The sequence below is a fragment of the Orcinus orca genome, chromosome 2 (assembly GCF_937001465.1).
Source record: "Orcinus orca chromosome 2, mOrcOrc1.1, whole genome shotgun sequence".
Lineage (NCBI taxonomy): Eukaryota > Metazoa > Chordata > Mammalia > Artiodactyla > Delphinidae > Orcinus > Orcinus orca.
The window spans coordinates 17,632,214-17,650,738 of NC_064560.1; the positions used below are offsets into that span (position 1 = coordinate 17,632,214).

The 18,525-nt window shown below is 42.4% G+C and overlaps 1 protein-coding gene across 22 annotated transcripts in view; it reads right to left on the reverse strand.

Moving 5' to 3' along the window:
- Positions 1 to 18,525, reverse strand: part of PARD3 (par-3 family cell polarity regulator) — a 677,665-nt gene that overhangs the window by 118,501 nt on the left and 540,639 nt on the right. Inside the window, exon 23 of one of the 22 annotated variants that reach the window (XM_033439331.2) lies at positions 9,819 to 9,954. The exons of the other annotated variants lie outside the window; for them this stretch is intronic. Coding sequence (XP_033295222.1) covers positions 9,834 to 9,954 — 121 coding nt within the window. The 3' untranslated portion in view covers positions 9,819 to 9,833. Of the gene's footprint in view, positions 1 to 9,818; positions 9,955 to 18,525 lie in introns of those variants that run through there. 22 annotated transcript variants of the gene reach the window in all.

Here is an 18,525-nt window from a genome sequence, read left to right on the forward strand (position 1 = left end):
TTAAAAAATCAAACACAATGGGAATCTATCATAGGAAACAACTGCTATAACCAGCTCTCAAGCACAGACGTAGAGAACCCACGTATGGATACCAAGGGGGAAGGGGGTGGGTAGGATGAATTGGGAGATGGGGATTGACATCTCCCAATATATTGATACTACATATAAAATAGATAACTAATGAGAACCTACTGTATAGCACAGGGAACTTTACTCAGTGCTCTCTGCCTTGACCTAAATGGGAAGGAAATCTAAAAGAGAGGGGGTATATGTGTATGTATAGCTGATTCACTTTGCTGTACAGTATAAACTAACACAACATTGTAAAGCAACTATACTCCAGTAAAAAAAAAAAAAAGTCAATAAAAAAAAAAGAAAAAGCACTTCAGAAGTACCCATCTGCTCCAGGTGATGCAGGCCAGAAGCTCACGAACAAACCTTATCTATTCAGTACAAGCAAACTCCCAGTCCCCCTAATAAGCAACACTTTGTTGGCCTAGCTTCAAACTATTGATGCACTTCTTTTTTAAAAATATTATATTTCTTTAAAAAACAAGTTAAAACTTGAACTTCACAATTTCCAACACTCTTTCCAAGAGGCTAGAATAAGTGAGATTTCACTACACACGTAAATGGGATCTTTTATGCCACACCATTGCTATCTTCCATGCAAAGTGTGTCTTTCTCATAAGAAATTCAAGTCCATAATGTTTATTGGTAAATTACATCCAAATTGCAAAAACATTTCAGTGATCCTAAGGCTCTGTCAGATAAGCAAGCTAGGGAAACGAAAATACTCACCTGACATGGGGAGAATAAAGAAAATAGCACGGAGCCGGTAGACCATGAGGCAGGAATTGCTTTCCTCATAGTTAAGTCCTTGGGGATAAATCCAATGTCTAACAGGAAGTGAAAATTCAAAAACTTGTGTTTGCCAAATAAAGCAGTGATTGAGGGAATAAATCAATGAATGAATGAGTCTCTGAATTGACTATTAAAACCGCTAAGGAAATACTGATTTCCAGTATGGCCCAGTTGCTGCCCGTCCTCCTATACTGGGCAGAGGTGAACTGAACCCAGATCTCTGGGGTTTCAGACCAAGTACAAGCAGAGCTTTCATAACGAAGAGGGAACAGCGAGAGGCAAAAGAGTCACACAGCACACTGCACGACAAACGCCTGGAATCACAGGAGAGAAACTAAATTCTTAGTGGACAGACCTTCATTCAACCTGGTCATAAAATCCAGGTGTATTTCCCACACATTGTACCTTTGTGGTTCTTTCTCATAAAAATTCCATGCAACTTCCTTGGCTCCCAAGGCCTGCAGTGTTCGACTAACTTGGATCTCCACTCCGGCAAGAATCTCTGGCCCCCGCTTCGTGATTAGCTACCGAAGGCACCCCTGGCTCACAGGGGGTTTAGAGAACTAATTAATGTTTGCAAAGTGCTTACAGATCCACAAGCCAAGGGATATTATATAAATGCAAATTATTAGCATTTTTCTGTTTTCCACAGGGGCAGACTACCCAGAGCACTTATTCATGCCTTATAAGAAAACCAAGTCTCCCTAACTGGGTCCTCCTCTGTTAAATGGGTTGTGGATTTACATACAACCCAGATCACCAACGCCTGCACATCACTCTGTGCAGGCCTTTGGATTTTTAACTTTTTTCTCAAGGATCTATTTTGGGACCCTTGGTTATCAGACTCAAAGCCTGCAACAGAGATCAGAACTTATCATGAAAAGCAAATCCCACCTCCAGAAAGGAATTACACATCTCACTTTCTCACCGTTGGGAGGAGCTGAGACAGAGGTCTTGGCTGTGTCCCTTGGTGGAGGCCCGGGCCGAATTCCACTTTGAGCGATTACGTTCTGCTCACCTCAAGGTCTCCTGCCGTTCCAGCTGCGGGTAGTATTTATTGCCCCTTCCTGCCTTGAATGCTTTGCAGCCTTCCTCTGTTCTGCTTAAACAAGTGCTGCTGGTCACCTACCACAGCCCTTCCTCTGGAATGAGGGAAGCCACCGTGACCATCACTTTTAGGGCCTAGACCCCTGGCTTATTTTGTTATGTAGATTGGAGGAGCCATTCATATAGCATCTTTACACATGTACTTTCTGCCTTTATCTCTGTTCTTTTCACTTTAAACCTGGGAATACAGTTGGGAGGTTGTGTAACCATTACCCAGAGTTCTGATCCACAAATATCTTTGGCAACTTTTATCAGTCTTCTTTGAGAAATCCATTCCTTTGTACTGAAAAACACTCTTTTGGATCATGTCATTACTATTACACAACATTAGGGCACACTGTCATATAGGTCTCCAAACACACTAGAGGAAGGAGACAAGGCTTTAAATGAGTCTTCTCGTATGTTAAAAGCAGAAACAAAAACAAAAAACAAAGGGAAAAAAAGGAACCACTGTAACTAATGCCTTCATTTGCTGGATATTTATTGAACTTCTCTATGCAACCAGACATGGCATTTATTTTAGGATACTTTTCTCTCTCACTTTTCAGCTCTAGGACATTTAAGTAACTTTGGTGACAAGGTGACAGGGCAAGCAGTGACCACAGCTCCCACTCAGGGCTTCATCTCGGAACCGGAACAGTTACCGGGAACCTTGATGGGCCCCAGAGTAGGTAAGGAGGAATAGTAAGACTGAAAAAATAAAATAACACCTTACATATTGTATTACATACACACGCATGTGTACATACTGTATGTTATATTGTAGAGTTTCACAGTTTAGAAGGTGCACTGAGATGTGCCCCATTTAACTCTCACAACAACCCCCCGAGTAAAGCATTACACCCGTTTGAGAGATAGGAAAACTCTGCCTCCGAGGAGTGGGTGCTGTGCCTAAGTGCACAGAGCCACTCAAGGTGCCCGTCCTGAACTTGGACCAGGGAGCTCCTCCAGGGAGCAGTGGAGAGGGGTCAGCCTCTCACACTTTAACTCAACTGATGCGCACGGAGGAAGACAACGTAAGAGAGAAGAAATACAGGCGGAGCGGGGCGGGGAATGTTTGAGGAAAGGAGACTCAACTTTTCCAGACACCCGCCAGCTTCCCACCAGTGCCCCCGTCAGAAAGACTTTCCAACGTGGATCTGCTTATATGAGCTGGAATATGAGGTCTGACCCTCAGTCGCAGCTCACTCTGGTCCCCTGGCCTCCACAGGCGACTCTGAGAGTCATTATGGAAGAAGTCATCTCAGAGACCATGGCTGGCCCCAGATTTTATGCCTATGTTGCTCTCTGATCAGCCTAGAGTGAGTTGCTATCCCCAGAGAACACTGAGTGGAACAGCTGGGGCAGGGGTGGGAAGGGGCACAGAGCAGTGTCAACCTCAAGGGTCCATGTGACCCACCAGCCTCTCCTTCTTCTTCGCTGGGTGTTGAGGGTCCAGACATCTGCCTCCCCGCTGCCCTTCTGGGGTCAGCCCCTGTCTCCTTAACATCTGATGTCTCCCCTCTCCGCTCCAACCCTTCCCAACAGTACTGTGACTTCCTGTGGCCAGAAGCAGGCCTTCGTTTTTCTTGGTCTTCCCTGTGTACTAACTCCAAGTTGAAAAACCCCAAGTCCTTTCAGAACCCACCTTTGCTCTCTCCTACTGTTTAGTTGATAATATGAACTCTATTCAATGCGTAAGAACATCTCCTTCTGGAGAAAGGACCCTGCGCCAGCGGCTACCAATGAGTTGGATTTCAGTTTATTGGTGTGTGGAGTCTTGGTCCCAGGAGGGCATGGGGCAGGGGGAGGGAGTGGAGGCTTCAAGGACTGGTCTTGAAGGCTGCTGGACACCTTCACAGCTGGCCATTTAGAGACACCATAATAGCAGCAAAAGGCATGGTATTGGGCAAGAAATGTAATAGAACATCTCGATGCTTCTACAAGGAAAATGCAGGGAAGTGTCGTTGAAAATTCCCATCTGTGAGAATCACGTTTGAAAGTCCCCGGCCAAGACCCACACATTCCTGTACCCTTCCCAAGCACAACCAAAACAGATGCTTGGAAGCTCTTCCAGGGACGGAGGCAGCATCAGTCCTGGTGTGGATCATTTTCTTCTGCATCTTGTCCCACAGAAAAAAATATCAGACCCCAACATTCATCAAGACACTGCCTGAAAGGGCAAAACAATGAACCCCAGGTCGGAAAGTTTTAGCATAAGGAAGGCACAAAGCATCTTCAACAACTGATTGAAGCAGTCACGTGGCCACGGGGTGGCAATATAAGCGCAGCCCCAAATGTTCCCCCCTGAATCTCCTTCTGTGATCCTGGTCTCCCTGTGTTTTCAGGGTAAACTGACTTACACGACATTCACACCCACAACAGTAAACCGCTTTCCAACTGGAGGGAAACCAGCGATGTGTTCCTTCGTTTTCTAGGGCAGCACTAACTACACTCTCCGAAAGTGAAGCCACCAGGCTTTGTTTTTAAGGCATTTAACTCATTCACTTTAATCAACCTAGTCAATCAAAGATGAGCTATATATTATCTTCCTCCCACGGCAATGAAAACCTTCCTGTCACCCTTGCCAGAGTGGGACAGCCAACCACCGGGTAGATACGGCTGGGAAAGGAGGACGGAGCAGCAGATAATTAAAGTGCTTTAGAGCACTCGCCCATTGATTTTCCTCTTGTAAAGGTAGCTCAATTGAAATGATTCAGAATAAATCATGTGTTCGAATTATCCTCTCAAGTAAGAGCTGAGAGCATATTGATTAATAATTATTTGCACTAACAGACTCAACTAAGGCAATATCATCAATTACCTTAAAAATTGGCTGAGATCAATCACAATGGAATCAGCTGAGTTTGAAGAGCCATTGTCTTTTGCTTAGTGTTTTTAAAGAGACCCACAGAGAGGCAGGGCTTCTGAATGGAATCCTAGGCTAGCACTGCTGGCCTGAGCGAATGATGGGCGATTACTTCTGAATATACATTGACCTGGACCTTTTAACTAAGTAATGAGTCTCCCACACTTCCCCTGAGTGGGAGGTCTCCATGGTAAACAAATGTTTTCCACATATGATATAGGATGAATGTGTATAGTCCAAGGAATGTACTGCTGATGATAAAACAAACTGGGCCAGAAAGTAATGGGCTGGGAGGCTGACCAGCCAACAGTGCCTGTACATCCAAGTTTATACACACGGACACGTGAATATATGCCTAGGATTCATCCACCGAGTAACCCGCACATAGCAGACACAGGAACACCCAGAAATACCTGCAACCTAATTTATTCATGCAGTTGAATGTGATTTGAATAAAGACACCACTCCAAAGTGTTGACAAATGGGGAGCTTACTTAATCTTACACATGCATTTGGCAACTCAAAAAAACATGGCTAATTTTGGCAGTGATGTCCAGTTCCAACTTCCCAGCTCCCCTGAAGATGCTCCACCCTGCGGCCACCATGGTCACTCTAAAGTACAAATCTGACCACGTGGCTTCTCCCCTCCCATCCTTCCCGGCACAGCACTGACTAATCCTGCAGCCCCTGCTAAGGGCCTCGGCCTCCCCCTCTGGCCCCATGGTGCTCAAAGTGTGGTCTGTGCACTCATGGGTCTCCCAGGCCCTTTCAAAGGGTCCACAAGGTCAGAACTATTTTAAAATACTAAGACCTCACTTGCTTCCTTCACCGGATTAACATTTGCACTGATGGTGCAAAGACAGTGCGCCAGGGAGCTGGTGAAACAGCTGGCGATCGGCACAGATCAAGGCAAAGACACCAGACTATACTGGTGGTCGTTGCGTTCTTCCCCTCCAAGCACTTGAAGGAAAATGAGTGCCAGTTTCACTCAGGCATAATCCTGATGAAGCAGTAACTATTAACGTTAGTAACTCTGGACACCGAGTACACCTCTTTTTAATATTCTTTCCTGAGAAAGCGAGTATGCATAAAGCAGCTGTGTCACATACATACCGAAGTATGATGTTTGTCTCAAGTAAAAGCGCTTATGGGATGGAGTTGAAAGCGGAACTAGCCTTGCCCCGCCCACCACTCCCCCGCCCCCGCCCCTCCCCCCCCCCCCCCCCCCCCCGCCCCGGCCGCAACAGAACACCATTTTTAATTAAAAAGAACAAGTGACAAAAACCTGTTATTCAGACTTAGGTATTTAAAAGGCATTTTCCTGAAAATAAACAAAGTATGGATTTGTCCCTTTGAGGCAAATTAACTGACAATATTTACGGCCAATGATAAAATCTGGGTTTTTCAGTAAACATTCAAACTTTGGAAAACTCACCATGAGTTTGATAGCTTCCTAATACTTTCAGCTTTTTGAAAAAAAGCTGAATGAAATGTAATATAATGTATCATCATTTGGAAGATCTTTAGAATTTAGCGGACCCGTATTTTCAAAGTGACCAATGCCTGGTGTAACTAAATCATGCAGGGGTCAAAAAAAAAAATGATTTTTAAGAGCAGGAGAGATCAAAAGTTTCAAGGTAACAGAGAAAATTTCATCCCTGTGGTTTCAGGTTTCACATCACAGTCCCATGAAAGAAATTACCACTTGTCAGCTTTGGTGTAGACCACTACCCACAGTCAACGTGCACTGTCTTCATATACTTTAAACAAACCCCCCCGCTAAACAAGGTTGAATGTAGAAGCAGTTACGAGAATCCAGCTGTCTTCTCTTAATAAGCCAGACATTCTAAAAACATAAAGAGCTTTGAAAAAATGTAAAACAATGTCCATCTTCTTAGTACATTTTATTTTGAATAATAGTTATCTTATATAAAAATGTAGCATTTGTAATACCACGTAATGAGATTGTTATTGTTGATTTTAAAGGAATGAATAATTTTTAAATGCCTCAGTTTACATTTCAAATATGGTAACTAACAATACCTGTTTACTCACATGAGAAACAAAAGGCTCTTTGACAGCCTCAATAAGTTTTAAGAGTATAACGGGATCCTGAGACCAAAAAGCGTGAGAACCACTGTTCCAGTCTTCTCCTTGGGCACCATCTCACTCGACACTATTCCTGCCCCCAGGAGCTCACAGCCTAATGGGGAGACAGACCAGGAGGTGGCAGCTTAGAGCACCGTGCAATGAGCATGTGACCAGAGGCCTGGGATGCAACAGAAGAGAGCACGAAAAAGAATGAAATAATGCCATTTGCAGCAACATGGATGGACCTAGAGATTTTCATACTAAGTGAAGTAAATCAGACAGACAGAGAAAGAAAAACCCCATATGATATCACTTATATGTAGAATCTCAAATATGACACAAATGAACTTATCTACAAAACAGAAACAGACTCACAGACATAGAGAACAGACTTGCCAAACAGGTTGCCAAACAGGTTGCCAAAGGGGAAAGGTGGTGGAGGGAGGGATAAATTAGGAGTTTGGGATTAACAGATACCCACTACTATATGTAAAATAGATAATTAACAAGGACCTACTGTATAGCACAAGGAACTCTGCTCAATATCTAGTAATAACCTATAATTGAAAAGAACCTGAAGAAGAATAGATACATACATATATGTGTATGCATATATATGTGTATACATACATATATATATAACTGGTTTGCTTTGCTGTACACCTGTGGAAACTAACACAACATTGTAAAGCAACTGCACTCCAAAAAAAAAAGTTTAGGTGAGAAATAAAGCAGCCCAAGTAATGGCATGGACAATTCAGAGGGAGAGGAGAGGAGACGGAGGCATCAGTAGCCAGGAGAGACTGGGTAGGGAAGGGGTCAGATTGGAGGAAAGTTACCGAGTTGAATCGGGGTATGTTGACTGTGTTGAATGTGGGACCTGCAGGAAAGGTGGGCAGCTAGATGGACTCTGGGCTTGACTGTACCAATCACTGAACCAACCAATTGATGGAGAGGCAGTCACTGAAAGTACTAAGGAATCAGAGTGAAAGAAGGACAAGGGCTAACACACAGGAAGGCATACTCCAAGCTCCATATGACAAATATCCCCTGGTCCTAGGAGGGAACAGCAACAACCATGACCCTTCTGATTAAACCTAAATTGACTTGTTGGATGGAAGATGGACATTACCGACCAGATGTTTTCCAACTCACAATCCCAAAGGCTCAGTGTAGTATGTGCCTCAGTACTGTGGGTGTGGGTGGCGTGAGGACGGGTCTGGGGCAGAAGGGGGAGGGAAGGATCAAAGAGGCTGGCATGGAGTCAGAAGGATTTCTGCCCCTGCTGAAAAGAGGGAACAGAGCCAAACCCCCAAATGAAGAATGACAGTAGCAGCATCACCTGCTAATTCCCTGTGTCAGACACGGAGGATTCCAGGTGAGGGAACCCAAGTCCAAGAGAGATTTTTGTACATGACATGTGATCCAAACTGTTTCATAACAAGGAACTATTTTTATCTCTGAAGCCAGGAAATATATACTCTGGGCTAACACATGGGCTCCTCTGAAATCAGAGGACTTGGTCTGAACACACAAGCCGGTAGGAAGCTAGAACTTCACCATGGGAAGTGGAACAGTGGAACGCTTCAAACTCAAGCATCAATGACTTTCCTGTCTGCCCTTTGGGTGGATGTATCTGAGGCAGAAACAGCACTAATCTTAGAAGATAGTTCATATCTTCTCAACACAGATCTCACATTTCTCAATAATTTCCTTATTGCTTCATGCTTTGCAAAAATGTCTTCCATTTATTTAAGGGCTACCAACTGGAGATCAAATTCCTCTCCTCTTCTTCTGTCCCTGGTGAGGCTGGAAGATGCCTGTTGATGGCTTAGGCTGGCATCCTTCCTGGATTGTGTAAAAAACCTTAGGATCTAGGGATAGCTGGCTGGCTGTGGTCTGCGTTTCAAGGCTTTGAAAGCATCATGGGAGCTTCATGTGACTGGGTAGAAACAGTGATCTCCACACTGCCACCCTCCCTCTCTGTTAGGGGTAAAGGCATTACAACCAGAATGCACTCTGATAGCATTCTCACTCTTCGGTTAAACTCAGTTTTGAGGTTTGGCTGAGCCAGTGACAGCTCCTAAAACTGATTTTTGAAGGAAATGGGAACACTGCTAAGAAGAAGCCTTCCCTTAATTATACAAAACATCTTTTGAATTAAACAAGTAATTCTTCCCACTGAAGTATCTAATTTGAATTTAAACATTTCTTTACATGCTACCTTAATTAGATGCACGTTTCTCTCAGCATCTTAATTTTATGCATTTTACACTTCTAAGCAGCTTGCTAGTGAGGATTGCTTATTTGCATTCATTTACATACAATTTGCAAGAAATGTTGAAAAACCTAGAAAGGGAGAGATGGTAAGTTCATGGGCCTTTTTCCCTAAATAAAAATGTCAACTCTATGAGGAAACAAACAGTGCATTTTTCCCTTGCTTACCTATAGTACTTTCAAGACTACTTTTAATATTTGGACACACAAAGAGATCCATTTAATGAATGCTGCATAGGAAGAGTTTCTCCTGCAAGTTAATCAGAACGATGAAAAAGCCTCCAAACTTCTAATCGCCTTCTTAATATGAACATGAAACATCCTCGAGCGGATAATGTCTCCTGAAAAATATTATTTGCAAAGTGCATCTTCTCATACAATAAGGACACAGTTTATCAATTCTCCTCTAAAGAGTCATCCAATTTTAAAACTATTTCTTTTAGCGATGGGTAGTTTATTCTGCAGGACTTTCACTCCAGTTAATTGGATTTTTCTCCACATCTCTCCTCTTGAGCTTAAATTTATATTCACAGTAACTCCACCATCCTTACAAGAAGCTGGAGGTACAGTTCGGGCCACTCTTTATGTGAGAAAATTCCAGTTGGTTATTTTGTAGAGGTGGAAGCTGTTGATACCTCCCTGGTTTTCAATGCTTTGTATTTCCACTAACATCACAGAATATGGGGTGCTCCTCTCCCTGTGACCTTGAGCATGGGGTCTGCCAGGGCTCTGGGAAGAGACTTCCTGAGGCAGCCACGTCTGCAGGGCTGCAGAGGGAGCAAAATGGTAGCACACACTTAAAAATATAAGTGCCTTCCACATTAAAATTTTCTCTCTCTAATTTCATTGGAACATGGCAGGGAGCCGCCCCGACCCACGCTTCATATAACCACTGCGCTTCCAGAAGGCTCTCCCCTCTACATATTGAAAGTAATTCTAGGTTACTGCTCTGAGCTTCAGGAAAGAAAGCTGTCCGAAAGAAGACGTACCTAAGCAGAATGAGAGTTTTGACAATCTTCTAGTTGTAAAATAACGGGAACTGGCAGATGGAGTTTATCCTTGAAAGACAATCAAAAAGCTAGGGTGGAAGTTGCCTCTGTAGAGCTAGTAAGGGAGGCCGGGGGCCCACGGCTGGAGGCGGCTCCCGCCACAGCAGGCTCCAGCCGCTTCCTGTGTGGGCTCCGCTGGTCACATGACTCCCCTGTGCCTCAGTCCTCCTGATGGAAAACCAAGATCTCACAGAGAAAGCAAAAACAGATGCTGCACTTAAGATGATCTCTCTAAAGTAAACAAATTAGGGAATTTATGTCAGCTGTGGTCTCTGGAAATCAGCAAGAACTGAGTTTCCTAAAATAATTCAAGAAATCACTGTGAATACCCTGCAACATGCCAAAGCTAAGTTGTTGTTTTTCTTTAAAAAAAAAAAAAAAGGTTTTCTCCCTCCCTTCTCAAGGCGCTCTTAGGTGGATGATGGGAGACGGATTGTGGATTAAAGGTCTAAGGTATCACCATAGCCCCTGAAGGGTACCAGTGCAATTGTAGCAGAGGAAAAAAGAAACACCATTTTTATGTAAGTGCTTAAGAAAACTTTGTAAACTTAAATTTTATAGCAGGTGCGATTACATACATCTGAGAAAGTAAAATTTGATGAACTTATCTATTAAGTTAAAATGTCAACTTATGCTTATTTATAAAACAGATTTGCTATTTTTGGTCCAGCAGTCCAAATCCCCAGTCCTGATTTCATAACTTCCTGAATTGTCTGTTCAAATACCTCAAGAGGCGCCAAAGCGATTTCTCCATGTTTAGTAAATGGGAGAATCCAAGACGTTTTATTTTACAAATAAATATGCCAATGTCTCTTACGGAAACGCATATTGATAATCAATTAAATAGAATAAGCTGAAAACGAATTGAATAAAATTAACCCAATGTTTGTGGCTTCCTCCTTCAATTTTCATCTTATCTAATTCCAACCTCAAAATAAAATTGACTTTTTATGTGTCATTTTCAGATTTAGACAAATGATAAGATCCTCAGTGCTGACGGTGGACTTTCTTCACCACACTGAGCAAGGCGTCTGCTCTTTTCTGTGCTGTTCTAGCAGTGTCTGGCCCTTAGAACAGGTATTCCGTGAATAAAATGTACCATATGTACATTCACAGAAAGCTTGCTATGAATACACACACACACACACACACACACACACACACACCTCAAGGTACTAAAATGAGTATTAACTGATGATACACAACAACACGCTTGGTGCCTGTCAGAGAAAATTTCTTTAAAAGAGACAAATCATAAGTTTACGCATCATAAACACACATTTATGGAGTGTTTATGTACTGGGGCAGGAGACACATTCACCATCCTCAAGAAACCAGTTCCAGTTTGGGAGACAAGATCTATTTATATTACTAAGAATATAAGGCATCATAAGTTACACGCAAAAGAGAAGGGACAGAAGATGCCAGAAGCAGCAATGCTTAAAAATGTATTTAGAGTCCTGCAGATGGGCACAAATATCCCAAAGAGAATCTCAGGAAGAGGTGTGTGATGTCAGCAAACAAAATAGGACAGGCTCTGCGTATACACACACACATCCTCACATCCTCACAAACAGAAAAGCTGGCCACTCGCGAGCCACGAAAACTTGGGCCAGCTCATCCACCATCTCTCTCAGCCTTAGTTTCCCGATCTAGGCCATGGGGATCACAGTAGTAACTCACAGAGTTGTCGTGAAAGCGAAATGTAGAAAAAGCCACCTGAATCCGTGTAAAGCACTTACACGGTGCTGGTACGTGGACCACGCTTTCGAGAACTATTAGCTGTAACAGAACTGATTTACATTAAACTTACCTCACCCCTCTCAGCCCAATTATTCACTCTTATGTCATCTGATTTGTTCTCATCATCAGTCTTGTAGCTGGCCTGGGAGCCCCTTGTCTACACTTTCTAGAAACAAGTGATCCAGGCAGAGTTCGGTGTCGGTGCTCGGCAGAGTTACACAGGATAACTCAGCTCTGTGACACACGGCCTTAGACAGAGGACACGGGTGCAATCACACCCATCTATCCCCGATCAAATCTAACTAAAGAGCACCCTAGGGTGAGAGTCACTTTTCTATCACTGTTATTCTTAAGATCTTTGAATCTCCTTATATCGTGGACTGGTTCTTGTGTTTATGACCATTTTTGATACAATACAGGGATGATCCTACCTCCTGTCTTAAATTGAACAATGCGTGAAATAAACAGGGGAAGCTTGGAACTCATTCTGTCATATAGATTTTCATGATGCTAGCATTTCATGTTACTTATTTTTGACCTGTATTACCTTTTAAGTTACAAATACTTTGTACTCTTTCTGTTCTGATTACTAATGATGTTAAGAGGGAGACCAGAGCTAAAACCAGTATCTCGGGAAAATCCTGTGAGGTGCCCCCCCTTGTCTACTTCTGTTCTTGATGTAACTTGGCAGCCTGAGCTTTGGGAGTCCCCGTCAGGAAACGGCTGGTTGTGCCTGGAAGCAGGTAGACATCATACTTCATCACCTTGTCCTTTCCCACCTGTACTCACTAGATGGGGAAATAGCTCCAAACTAAGTTCAATGAATTTGAAAATTGTTTCAGTGTCTTGAAATAATGTGCTCTTTTCCAAATTTAAAGAGTGTGTGGTGCTTCCCTGGTGGCGCAGTGGTTGAGAGTCCGCCTGCCGATGCAGGGGACACGGGTTCGTGCCCTGGTCCGGGAAGATCCCACATGCCGTGGAGCGGCTGGGCCTGTGAGCCATGGCCGCTAAGCCTACGTGTCCGGAGCCTGTGCTCCGCAACGGGAGAGGCTACAACAGTGAGGGGCCCACGTACCGCAAAAAAAAAAAAAAAAGTGTGTGCACACTTGCACACACACACACACACACACACATACACACATGCACAGACATCTAGCACACAATCTTGAACAATTTCTTGCAGTGACCAAACACTACATACATATTCTTAGGAAAACATTTGTTTTTAAGATTCAGTTGGCCTCTGAGTATTCACAGATGGTCTTCATGTTTTAATTACTCAGTCTGAGGGACTGATTGGACCAGAACTGGAATGAAACCTTCAACCTCCTGTTTTTTGTTCCATCAGCACTGTGTTCAGACAACTCTTAGGACAACGTATTGTTTTCCTCTAAGAAAAAATGCAGACCACCTGCCTGCCTCTACCAAACTTAAAACAAAAAAACAAACAAAAGAAACACCCCACCACCAACCTCCAAGTTCCTGGCATGGATCCCTTCAACAATGTAAACATCATTAGTTTGTGTTTAATTCCTTTGGGACATAAAAATTGCTCAGCTCTGCTCTCCTACTTAGACCAGGTGCATGAGGAGTGAACTAACAAATCCAGGATTCTAAGTTAACACATCAAAGATTTTTTAAACATAACCTAACTAGTTACTTGCTTGAATTCTCCACTATTGTTTACCATGCAAACCTTAGCTGTTACTGCAGAAGAATGTAAATCTGTGATTATTTCATGAAAGAATGAGAAATTCTCTTGGACTCTGACATTCACAATACAGCTCTTAACAATAATGATAGCAGCAAATTTTTAGAAGATGGTGCAGTAATTAAAATTGTGAAAAACAAATTCTATAAGCCAAGCATGTGCATATTTTCTGGCCAACTTACATTAAAAATTATTTTTTGATTATCAAAGAACCATAATAAATTCAGATAATACAGCTATATAAAAAGAAGAAAATAGAAATCATTCATAATCCCGGCAATTATGATTTTAATGTTTGGGTCTTTTTTCCTTATACAGACAGACCTCATTTTATTGCACTTTGCGTGTTTACAGATTGAAGGTTTGTGGCAACCCTGCTTGGAGCAAGTCTGTTGGCACCATCTTTCCAACAGCGTTTGCTCACTTTGTGTCTCTGTGTCACATTTTGGTAATTTTCACACTCTTTCAAACTTTTTCATTATTATTGTATTTGTTTGATGATCTGTGATCAGTGATCTTTGGTGTTACTACTATTACTGCTGAAGGCTCAGATGATGGTTAGCAATTTTTAGCAACAAAGTATTGATATTTTTGAGGTATGTACACTGGTTTTTAGACATAATGCTTCTGCACACTTAATAGACTGCAGTATAGTGTAAGCATAACTTTTATGTGCACTGGAAAACCAAAAAATTCTTGTGAGTTGCTTTATTGTGATATTTGCTGTATCGCAGTGGTCCGAAACCCAGCCCGTACTACCTCCAAGGAATGCCTGTCGTCAACATTCAATGGGTGACTTAATGAAGATTTATCATATTTCAATAAATTCCACCTGAATACCAATTTTAACTAAAATTAACTTAAAATCTAGAAGAATGCCCATTTGAAATCACTGGTTGGCATGTGTATACACACATAAGGAAAATATCTGGAAGGATGGCCCTAGAAGGATATTGATAGGATATGGGATCATCTTTATTTTTTTTCTTTATGCTTTTCTGCATTTTTGAATTTTATAATGAACACTATACCTTTTATTATTAAAAAATTATTCCAGATGGTGGAAAATTTTCTACTGAACCACTGTACAGCAAAATGGGAAGGACAGTCAACTGAACCACAGATGCACCCTGATATCCCTTTACAGCTTGTCACAAGCAGTTAATTCCTTCAAAAGGTGTCATAAAATAGGCAAACACAAAGGGAAAGCCAAATTGCCAGGCTGAACCCCAGACCTTGAAAGTACTTGGGCAGGATTTGAGAGCTTTGGGCTCAGACAAACGTGAGTGATGCCCTGCTCCCCAGGTGGGGCTGTTTAAAGAGAGGACCAGCCCCAGCCCGAAGAAGCCACAGACACGGAGGCCGGCTCCACGGAGCCACGGACATGCCACACATAGCCCGGAAGGAGGGCCTTCCCAGAAGCACAGGTGCACAGGTGTGAGGACTACTAGGTAACTGCGAATGCTCTAAGCTGACATCCATGCCCCATGGCTAGTTAGCGCAGGCAGAGCTCAGAGTTAATGAGGCCACAGCCACAGCTTCAAGCTGGTGACCAAGCAGTCTGCTCTGCTCCACAGCCATTGAGAACACCCCCAACTCCAGTTACCTGTCAGCAAAGGCTGCCTGTCGTGTTCAGGAAGCCCAAATAACAACATGAGAATAAAGCACCCCTCTCGTACTTCTGAGAACAGAGGATGCAGACTTTCTCTTGTGAGCCAATTCTCCTGATTACATAACAGGAGAATCAGTAGCTGGGTCAAAAGAAGGTGTGAGCTCTTAGTTACAACCTAGTTCACCCAGGTATTCTCCTACGTTCTTTAACAACAAAGACCACCCTTCAAATGTGAGTAGTGACGGCAGACCCCATCAAAAGTCGGAATATTAAATCCATGAAAAATGGTCTAGTGATTCCTGAACATTATGTGTATATCCTGAATTTCACTGAGGTGAGGAAGTCAAGACAGCCATGAAACGGGATTGGTAAGTAAAAACCTGCTCAAAAAAAGTGGAATTTTATAAATGAACTATCTTTGAGGCTATGATTGTGTGGACCTTTGTTACACATAGTGATGACAGTAAAAACTTATGTCTATGTTGAGCAGTTTATACATTGTCTCACTTAATCCCCAAATCAACCCAGGAGACAGGGAGAATCACGATTCTTCTTTCGTGGAGTACAGCTTAGACGGGCTGAGTCACTGGTCTAATGGTCAGGAAGAGTGAGCCCCTAAGAGTGTTGACTTCCCAACCTCTTAACAACAGGAAAAGCAAACCACAGATTTCCTGCAGACAGTTAACTTATTGAGAGATGGGAGATCTTTTCGCTGAGTGGGAGTGGAAGTTAAAAGAACACGGCTGATATACATATACATATATCTCCCCTGTTTTGGATTTCGTTCCCATTTTGCTATACAGTAGAAAGTAACACAACATTGTAAAGTGACTATACTCCAATAAAAATTTTAAAAAATTAAAAAAAAAAGAACATGGCTACTGAACATGGATGGACCCAGAGATTATCACACTAAGTGAAGTAAGTCAGAAAGAGAAAGACAAATACCATATGATGTTGCTTATATGTGGAATCTAAATTATAACACAAATGAACTTATTTATGAAACAGAAACAGACTCACAGACATAGAGAACAGACTTGGGGTTGCCAAGGAGGAGGGGGTGGGGGAGGGATGGATTGGGAGTTTGGGATTAGCAGATGCCAACTATTATATACAGAATGGATAAACAACGAGTTTCTATTGTATAGCACAGGGAACTATATTCAATATCCTGTGATAAACCATAATAGAAAAGAATATGAAAAAGAATGTATATATATGTATAACGAATCACTTTGCTGTACAGTATAAATTAACACCTCATTGTAAATCAACTGTACTTCAATAAAATAAACTTAAAAACAAAAAACAAACAATAAAACCATGGCTGCTGCCCTGTGGAACTTCTGCCCAAAACGTAGGGAGTTAAAACCTCGCTGGAGAGAAGAAACACATCAGGAAAGGAATTTGTGTCAGTACATGGGACCTATCTGCTATTTGCTCATCTCTAGTGGAGGAGCCTCAGCCTGTCTCAGAAAAAGGAAGTTGTTAGCTGCCCTCTGCTCCTCCATCACACAGCTTGCTACCTACTGAATTCCAATAAGGTATCGACAGCTCATCGGGGCTAGGCCAACTGCTCAGCTAGACGTGCAATAAAGAACGGGCTAGTTAGGGGGCTGAGTATCAGTAGACCCCGAGCAGGGACAATAGGAAGGAAGGGACAAAGCATTAGTTGGTAGGCTACTGCCTCTGTCTACCCCGAGGCTGCTGCTGCCTCATGGAACCACGGCCCCAGACAGACAGCAGGACCACAACAGCAGATGGCTTTCAGCTGGCTGCGAGGTCAACGCAGGTGTCAGGACGAGTGTGGCTGTCCCTGCATCAGTCTCTGCTCTTTCCTGAACAGGGCAGACGTTGTACAAACTCTTTGGCAGCTTCTTGGCAAACCTCCCCTTCTCTCCCTCCAATAGATGTGTGAGTGTCTGTGTGTGCAACAGACACACACACCTGCCAAGTTATCTCTAAGCCCTGTATCTGCTCACGGGAGACAGCCTGGAATAGGAAAGGTGTGAGTTTGGAGACAGAGGGAGAACTGGGTTCCAGTCTGGTCTCTGACCCCAGAAATGACTATGCTGTACGTCTCTCATCTCCCACCTGTCAAAGAAGGACACGCTCACCTACTTGCAGAGAGCTTTGAGGATGAAGTCACGTCACGACGCACACAGCGCACTCAGTGACTGCTACCACTAATACTATTGTTAGGAGCCGCTTTTCAGGAAATGCTGATACATCACATTCTATTTCCACTGTGAGAACCTTCCGGGAAGAAAACAGGTATCCTCTCATTATTTAAAAACAACATTTTACAACAAAGGAAGACCCTTATCTCAGCATAAGTAAAACTTTATTTAAATAAATTATTAGAAAACCAAAGAGAAATATAATTTAAAATTAGAAAGAAACGAAAAGCCACATGTATTAAGAGGGCTGGCGTATTCTGGAGAGAGAAATTCCAGCTGCTGGTTCATCTCTTCATTGTGCTGACAGTGACGCTTTCAAAAGGGGAGACTTTGTTTTTAAAATTTTAAATCAACGTAGAGTAAAATTGACTTGTGTGGTTCTCTGTGTTAAAATCCATAGAGCTATACACCAAAATGTCAACTCTACTCTTAGAAAAGAAAATTAATTTTTTACACATCAAGAGATTAAATAAAAATAAAATTAAAAGAGAAAACGAACTAATTAAAAATAAAATACATTAAAAGTTAATTTAAAAATAAAATTCATCAAAATAATTTTAGAAATAAAATGCCTTTTCATACATCAAAAAGAAATTTAAAATAAAATGAATCCGTTTTTATAGTAAAAGGAATTAATTTTAAAAATGACTTTTAATCATCAAGAGACTCGTGTAAGTATCCCACAGTCAGGATCCAGGGTCTTTCAGCCTAAAAATTCAAAGGGGAGAAGTGTGGTCTATTTAGCAAACACTCCCTGAATGCTCACTCATGCTGGGTGTGCCGGGTATTAACTAGGGTAACTAGGGACGTGAAGCTGAAGGATGGGGACCCGCACCCCAGAGCATCGCTGCTATTGGTGAGAAAGGCCAGAAAGCTTCCAAAATATTGAAAGACTTTTCAAGCATATTCATTACACATCCCTTGACCACGTTACAGATGAGAAGCGAGAAAGAGCTTACAAAGATTGAGATATCCACTCTTTGGAAGAAGAAAGCATCACCTCTTGTCCAAACATCACATTGTATCATGAAGACTAAAAC